Below are 8,725 nucleotides of genomic sequence, written 5' to 3' on the forward strand. Positions count from 1 at the left end.
GAGTTAAATTAACATTGATTTTACGATATAAATTGGGGTCCCAGAGATAGAAATGCCATTAAATGCCACTGCTAGAGCTGTAAAAATCTTCTCTTATGGGGGGCCCTGGCATATCTTTTCAACTGGGGTTCCTCGGGCTAATGAGTGTCAATTTGGGGTTGGGAACCACTGGGATAACACCCTGGGCGAGGAAATTACGTTGATGCTTTACAAATCAGTTTACATTCTCCGCAAATGAAACAAGTGTTGTGATTGGTCGGGGAAATATCGTATCCGGGGGAAATACATTTGACGGATGTTCCGGAGGATACGTCCGCCGATAGCTTCTCTGCCTTACGTTGTGACCAGGCTTGTCTGTCTTTTCGCAGATAAGTAAGCCTGGGACCGAGGCTACTGGGATAAAGAGTCTAGTGCAGTGAGTAGTGGAGAGACGAGGGAGATGGAGGAGGGGGAGGGGCTGCTGAGGCGAACAGCGTGAAGGAAGAGGAATCAACGGAGACAGGAAGTCACGCGTGATTTAACAGGGCGTTGAGACGGGCTGACATTGCATCAAACACACAAACAAGCAGTTAGTGCTAATTACTACTGCCGTGTGTGTGTGTGTGTGTGTGTGTGTGTGTGTGTGTGTGTAGTCCTACTGATTCATGTCTTCTTCGTGGGCGGACGGGTGACATTAAGCTCATAATTCAACTCTAAGCCGATTTATGTCTGTTTACTCACCACTGTCACCAGGGAAATTAGGTAAAACACATGCACAAACACGCACGCACGCACGCACACACACGCACACACACACACACACGCACGCACGCACGCACGCACGCACGCACGCACGCACGCACGCACGCACACACACACACACACACACACACACACACACACACACACACACACACACACACACACACACACACACATGATGATATTAGAATTTTAAGACAAGACAATTATATACCGTAAAAATGCCATTTTTCCTTTCATTTTTCATTTTAACCCTAACTCTAAACTGTAACTTACAGTTAGTTATAGTTGGACCCTATGAGTACATTTGGTTCCAGTTCCACTTGTACATTCTCAGAATTACAGACCTCTAAGGATCCATTTGGAACCCCAGTTTTATTTTAACCCCTAATCAGTGTCTTTGTTTCTGGAGCTTTGTTTCTGAGGTTGTGCTGACAGATTTCCACGACACCCAAGGATTAAACTTCACAGCCACAAATTATTTCAGACTTTTGGATTTCATAGAAGCCATTCATGTCTTCCATGGAAGCATGCCGCACACCACAAATAGGTTGTTAGTTACCATATATTAAGCATTTTAAATGGTCTAACTAACAATAAAATTCATGTTTTGAAGCATCTTCCATAAACATGAATGCTTTCAGAAAAAGTGTAAAGCCTCAACCTGTGATTTCTTCCAACTGGTTGGCTGTATGTAGAATAGCTATAGCAGCAACATAAGGTTTAGAATGATAATACCTAAAACATCATCTTTACATGTTCAGTCATGAGATTTTATTTTGCTTTGTTCCATGGACACCACCACACATTCAACGTCATAACCCAGTGGGACTGGGTTCTCAACCTCAGAATAACACATATCACATACAGTAACGCACGGCTGCCATAAATACAGTATACTGACTTTAATTTACATGGGAGGATGAATCCAACCATGCTATTATAACACAAATGTAGACCGCCTTGTATTGTCCTGCTCACTTCCTGTCTCTGTGCCCACAGACACATTCCTGAAGATTGATTGGCTAAGCCCGCCTCGCCGGCTCTGCTTTCGATTGGCTGGTATATGAGATCATGCAGCAAATCATTTAGCTGTGAGGATGGAACACGCCTCTTTTTTAGAGTGTTGTGTGTGTGTGTGTGTGTGTGTGTGTGTGTGTGTGTCCATGAAGCTTTCAGAAGGTTCCCCTTCCATGACCATCATTCCATCATCTCAGAGATTTTAAATATGATTTTAAATATGAATTTAAGCACATGCTACTTCTGTCACATTTTACTTCAGTCATGCTAGTGTTAATAAATCATTAGGAGGCCATGAGCATCAGACTTGAAGGATTGCAGCGACGCACTACAGAAGGGGGAAATGCTTATTCAGGGAATGTTTCACGATTCCGATGCCTTTATATTATTTCCATCTTCCAACTTGGGTTTATATTCAGGGTTACATCACCCTGTTGTTGGCCTGGTTGTGTTGTTGGCTGTGGAATTGTCCCTTGGTTGAGCTACTCTAGAGAGACCTGATGTCATGACAATCATGATCTAACGAGAGAGAGAGAGAGAGAGAGAGAGAGAGAGAGAGAGAGAGAGAGAGAGAGAGAGAGAGAGAGAGAGAGAGAGAGAGAGAGAGAGAGAGAGAGAGAGAGAACATTCCGTGCTCAAACACACCTACACACAATGCTGTGCATAGGAGCGGCTGCACTGATAAAATAAATCACACCCGTGTGAAGTGAGGGACGCTCTTATCATCGTACATCATCAAGTAAAACAAAAATACGAACATATTTAATGGGTTTAAATCCTTTAAACCCATTATTATACCGACCTTGAAACATACCATAGTTACGTCAACAATAGAGCGTCGCAGTCCCGCCCCCTCAAGAGACCCGGAAAATAAATCCCCGTTCATTTTCCTCATAGACTTTTCAGAAAGTATTTATTTAAAGACGTTTTCGCCGCGGACAAAGCCAACTCTTGTCGTGACAAATCATGACAACAAACCAAATTTTTGTGGCTGAACAAATAATTAGAAAGAAGGAGAAAACGGCAGGTTACAACAATGTTTTTGTTGTTTTTCTTTGTAATTATTTGTTTGGTCCAAAATATTGTGTTTGTTGTCATGATTTGTCACAACAAGAGATGGCTCTGTACGACGCTTATAAGGTCTTTAAATAAATAAGTTTTGAAATGTCTATGGGAAAAATGCATTGGAAACTATTTCCTGGGCCTGGCGTCGTCATGAAAGGGGGCGGGACTGCGACGCTCACTTATTGTCCAAGGGTCTCCACTGACATACCGACAGACATACCTACATACATACTGACAGTGGATTTGCTCAGGCACATGTCATTCATTCACTGTCAATGGCATTTAATCTTTGTGTTTTTATAAAACACATTATCTTGACAGTACAATTTCTCCCATGCTTAGTGCTACATGATGTGCTACATCATTTGGCATTGAGGACGCTATCATTCCCCTCATGCCTAAACTTTTTAGGCATTTTTACTATTTTGAAAAACATTTTAAAATAGTGAAAATACCCGAACTACATCGACACGTTGTGAGCTTGTAGATTGGCTATTTGAAGCACACAAGATATAGGGCACTGAATCGTGCTCGTGCGGGTTGCGACCAGTATAACTTATTGTCTGTGTGTAAAAGTTGTCTCACTTGATCTCATCTGTCTAGTGATTAGAGGCCTAAACCTAAGTGTGTGTGTGTGTGTGTGCGTGTGTGCGTGCGTGCGTGTACACTACAGTATATTGTGAAGAGTTTCCTGTTTGTTTGTGGTTTACACTGCTTGCTGTGTGAGTGTGAGAGGGAGGCGTGGCTGGCTGTGGTAACCCTACACCATCTACACAATGTGAGGTTACTGTAACTGGATAAACAGCCTCAACCAGTGACTACTATAGGGGCGCACACACACACACACACACGCACGCACACACACACACACACACGCACGCACGCACGCACGCACGCACGCACACATATGCACAGCACACACACACACACACACACACACACACACACACGCACGCACGCACACACGCACACATATGCACAGCACACACACACACACACACACACACACACACACACACACAGACTCACTCACACACCCACATGCCATGTGGCAGCCAACTGAAAACGCATGCCATTCTAAGTTGTCAGATAACCAAGTTGTTGGACAAAGAAATGGAGAGAGATTGATTACAAAATCACACTGAAGTGAAGTGAGGGGTGCTCTTATCATCAAACATCATAATACATCACACATTGCGTGCTCAGCCAGTCAAATCACGTGTGTGTGTGTGTGTGTGTGTGTGTGTGTGTGTGTGTGTGTGTGTGTGTGTGTGTGTGTGTGTGTGTGTGTAAAGAGGAAAGGAAGAAATAATTATCACATTACTGCACGGTGAAGGCAGAGGGAGGGTACGTTTGTGTGGGGGGGCAGTGGCAGCTGGGGAGAGAGAGAGAGAGAGAGAGAGAGAGAGAATAAAGAAAAGAGAGACACCCAAAACTTCCCAAACCACCCAATCAAGTAGCACGGCTGTAATGGGATCCCGCCCCCCTGCTCCTCAACACCACCTGAGCACAGAGGAGCACACAGCTGTGTGTCTGCGAAGGGAGAGACAGAGAAACACACAGAAAGGAAGAACAGGTGAGAACGCAGCCAGCAGACACGAGAAAATCCCAGACCGCCTGAGAGAACAGAGACGAAGAGTTGTTAAACTTGCCTGCACAAAGACAAAGACCAAACTTCTCTCACACAAACGAGAGAATTGAGGGATATTTGTTCAGCTTGAGAGAGAGAGAGAGAGAAGTAAGGATTCTCAAGAGAGAAGAAGCTGAACTCTCTGTAGAGTTGTGTGTGTGTTTGTGTGCGTGTCTCTCTCTCTCTCTCTCTCTCTCTCTCTCTCTCTCTCTCTCTCTCTCTCAGAACAACAAAACAAGGACTCTACTGTCCACTGTACCTGGACTGGACTGGACAAACACGCTGCTTTGGAAGACCCCCCCAGGACCCCGCCCCCTTCCATTCAGCCCCTTCTCTCCCAGTGAGGAGGAGAAGAAGAAGAAGAAGAAGAAATTGCAACTGAAAATGTGAAGATTGAAGAAACAAAACAATTATAGGATTTTCTGTGACGGCGTCAGAAATCTGATAGTGAACGAGGATATTATTTTTCTTCTCTCGCCAGACAGTCAACAAAAGTGAACCCTCTGGTGCACTGCTTTGTAGAGAAGAAAGGGAAAAAAGCGAGAAAAAAACTCCCACCAAACAGTTGAAAATAAGGCATCATTTGTGTGGGTTTGACTGTGCCGTATCGTTTTGTAGGACAGTACTGCGGCTGTACTTTTACGGCTCCCGCTTTCACGTGAGCCATTATTCATTTTGGCACTTTATCTTGGGAGACTCCTCTGTCCAGCTGGGATGTGAGTGGTTGATGCTCCATGGTACCGGCCTGTGAGGAGGAGAGCCTGGGGGTCTTTAGAAGGAGACCAGGGGGGCTGTGGTGGTGGTGGCACTGCCATGTCTCTGGAGGACGTGAGGAGTGTCAGTAGCCTGGGGTTCGAGAGCCTCGGTGGTGATGGGGGGAGCTTGGACCACCGATGCGACGGCCGCTGCCCGAGCAGGGGCCGTCCCGATCCGCGCGACGTTGGCGACGACCCCGAAGGCAGGAGCGCCGCCGGAACGCTGGGCAGGGGGACGGTGGCCCTGGAGCACTTTGCCTCTCTGCCGGTGGACATGTTCAACCCCAGAGACTTCAAGGGGAGGTTCACCAAGGTCCAGTCCAAGTCCCGGAGGAGGTCCGGGATCATCCGAGGTATGTGCACCATGATGCTGCTGCTCGCCGACAGGCTACACGCATCCCGCCGTCTGGTCCATCCACTTTGCGCTGCTGCGGAAAAAGCACTTCGTTAGCAGCACAACGGCCCCGTTTAACAATAGCTTGGGCAGGAAGCAATTAGTGCTGCGGTCAGAGTAGTTGTTTACGTACAAAGCAGGTCCAGCATGGTCATATTATGGTGTAGCCTTTGGCTTTTGTAATTACCCCTGCATTGTTATAGGCTAATAGAGGAAAGTCGAGAAGGAAAGAAAAGCCTCAGGAGAGAGAGAGTGCTCTGGCAATTTAATGTTCAGTTAAGATAAGATAAGACACATCCGGAGCACTGACTGCACTGCTTTTAATCCATTCAGAAATATACAGCTGATTGTCTGAGAATCTCTCAGCTCTCTCTCCCTCGCCCCAAGTGCTCTCTCTCTCGTGTAAAGGGCCTTTGTTGTGGCTTTGTAGAACCTTTGAAAAGTGAGACACTGAAAACACAATACGATGTGGTGAATGACAATGGCAACTGAATGAGATATTCTGGCAGTATACTGAATGAAATGATACATTCTAGTATACTGAATGAAATGATATACATTCTAGTGTAATGCATGAGATATCCTAGTATACTGAGGTTCATTTCCATTTCATGGCATTTTTCAAAACCTTGAAAATAATGAGTGTGTTGTTAAGTGGTCAGATGGATGGGCCATGAACACATTCAATATTTTCATAGAAGGAGATCCACTATAGAATGAATGAGATGTAGTTACTGTAACTGTAATTTCCCACATGACCATGTACCTAGATCCTACACTGTGTCAATTGATAGATTGTTGCATTCCAGAGACTGCCATGTGCAGAACAGGGTAATTTACCGTATTACAGATAAGGATATAATTGTTTTGGATTTTTCATTATAGTTTAGTTTTAGTTAGTATTGACTCCCCCCCCCCCCCCCCTAATTTAATTGTTTTTAGAGCGGGTTTGCTAGTTTTATTAGTTTTTTATTTTTGTGACGCTGACTTAGGTTTTTATTAGTTTTAGTGTTAGTTTTAGTATTAGGCCTAAAAAACAACAACTTTGGTTTCCGATTGGCTGTCATTTTTGGGCTGAGTAGGTAGGGAATTTATTTTATTTTATTTTTTATTTTATTTTTTCGTGGGAAGGATGGGTAGCAAGGAATTTATTTTATTTTATTATTATTATTTTTCGTGGGAAGGATGGGTAGCAAGGATTAAAAAAAATAGATCCTACGGCAATGATGGATAGGCTTCTACATATTTCATATTTTGGCTATGTGAAATAACTGGCAGTTTTAATGGTTAATACAACTTTACATTGTTTTCATTACACAGTGACATACCTGGAGTAGAGGCAGCAGGTTTAGAAAATAGGGTTGCTGATATTTTCTGCTGCCCTGCGGTTGGCTTTGGCAATTTCTTTGGTGGCATTTTAATGTGCGGTGGCAGTGGCACCACAACACACACGCAACAGAAACACAACAATATCGGCGTGTGTTTGTGTTTCCCATTGAACCGGGTCTGCATGTCACGTTAAAACATGTTCCCCTAAATATTTCTGTCGGAGGCAGCGCGGTTTAGTTGAGAGAGTTGCGACATCTCCGTTCACTGCTTATTCGTGGGGCTGCATGCGTCATTGATCAGTCCATTGTCGTCACTCTCTGTCTTTAAACAGCTCTAGTCTAGAGGCTGCGCTCCGCTCCGCGGTCAGAGCTGAGCAACATGACGGCGCACAGAGCGCTGTGTTGACAGTGTTGTTACAAACGATAGTGGTTCCTACGTGGATTTTATTTTTTATAACGTAGGATGAGGTTGCTTGTCCCGATGGTCTCATCAAAGAGAATTTTAATGATCAAAGACCTTTTTGGTCTTGACTCGGTCGTATTCTGAGCTTTTTTTTTTTTTTTTTTCACCAAATGCCAATAAAATAATATGGGTCGCGCATATTTAATAGAGTCGGTCGGCAAACGGAAACCAAAGTTGTTGTTTTTTAGGCCTTATCATACTATAATTCTAACAATGTCTGAGTGTGTGTCTGTGTGTGTGTCTGTCAGAAACACTGCCGTAGCTCCTTACTGCCTGCACCAATCGCTCCCACTTTTCACACATGCATTGACCATATGAATATGGAGGGCGTAACGAAGCCCTTTTTTCGATTTGACACATACATGATTATTAATTAATGTATTGGTCAATTACAAACGCACCCGGGCGCAGTACCCCCCACGGCCACAACGGGTAAGGACTAGTTTTTAATAATTTAATAATCCTAATAAATGATTATTTGTCAAGTGTAGGATTCAAAGAAGTCAGTAAGTAGGCCTACTGTGTAATAAAAACTCAACAAAATATACCATTTAAGTTAATTTACTATTTGGTAACGAGAAAAACTAAAGCATTTTGTTTAAATAATTTCAGTTTGTTTTAGTTAGTTTTGTAAACACACAATACAGTTTAATTTAGTCATCGTTTTTGTTTTTATTATAGTTTATATTTAGTTGTGTGCTGTAGATTTAGAGTAAAGAGACTGTTCAGTTGGGCCGTAAACAAGGAAGTGAATGGCAGTGCGCATGAGAGAAACATGTCTAGGAGCGCTGCGCCGTGATTCCGGTTCCTTAACGACCCCCTTTAACGATCCCTAGAGGGGGTTCCACATGAAACATTACAGGACTGTAACACTGAGCGTGTACAAATGGAACCAAAATGGACATTTGGTTCCATTTGTACACTCTCAGAGTTATGGTGGAACCTGAAATAAAATAAAAACGTTTGAGAAGCGCTGGTATTGTAATTGCATTGCAGACGTGAAGTCCACATGCACTGCTCTGACAGTGTGATAAAGACCAGAGGTTTTCAAGAAGTGGGCCTTGGGGGGGGTTCCAGGTGGTCCCCAGCTAAATGATAGAGAGTTGATAACCAATTGGGCCCTTATATACATTTTTAACTCTTGAGAACGTAAAATGGACCCTCCCGAGTCCATTTGGTTTCAAAAATCTAAAATGACACAGATGCTTTCCCGGCTTTAATGGGTTAATAAAAAGTGGCTTAAATTGTCAGAGCTGTGTTCCAGTGTCTCATCAACGTTATGCTGTGTTGTCCTGCTCCTGTGATGCCCTGGCTTGCCGTTCGGCGGTG

The 8,725-nt window shown here is 43.9% G+C and overlaps 1 protein-coding gene across 7 annotated transcripts in view; it reads left to right on the forward strand.

Annotated features, from left to right (window-relative positions):
- Window positions 1–665: 665 nt before the first annotated feature.
- Window positions 666–8,725, forward strand: part of fryb (furry homolog b) — a 120,880-nt gene continuing 112,820 nt past the window's right edge. For 6 of the 7 annotated variants that reach the window (XM_083786047.1, XM_083786041.1, XM_083786043.1 and 3 more), the window contains exon 1: window positions 4,330–5,564. In XM_083786047.1, the coding sequence (XP_083642173.1) occupies window positions 5,270–5,564 (295 nt within the window). In that variant the 5' untranslated portion in view covers window positions 4,330–5,269. Of the gene's footprint in view, window positions 742–4,329; window positions 5,565–8,725 lie in introns of those variants that run through there. The other variant, XM_083786046.1, reaches the window with a different exon arrangement.

Source organism: Protomyctophum parallelum, assembly GCF_964188405.1.
Source record: "Protomyctophum parallelum genome assembly, chromosome: 1".
NCBI lineage: Eukaryota > Metazoa > Chordata > Actinopteri > Myctophiformes > Myctophidae > Protomyctophum > Protomyctophum parallelum.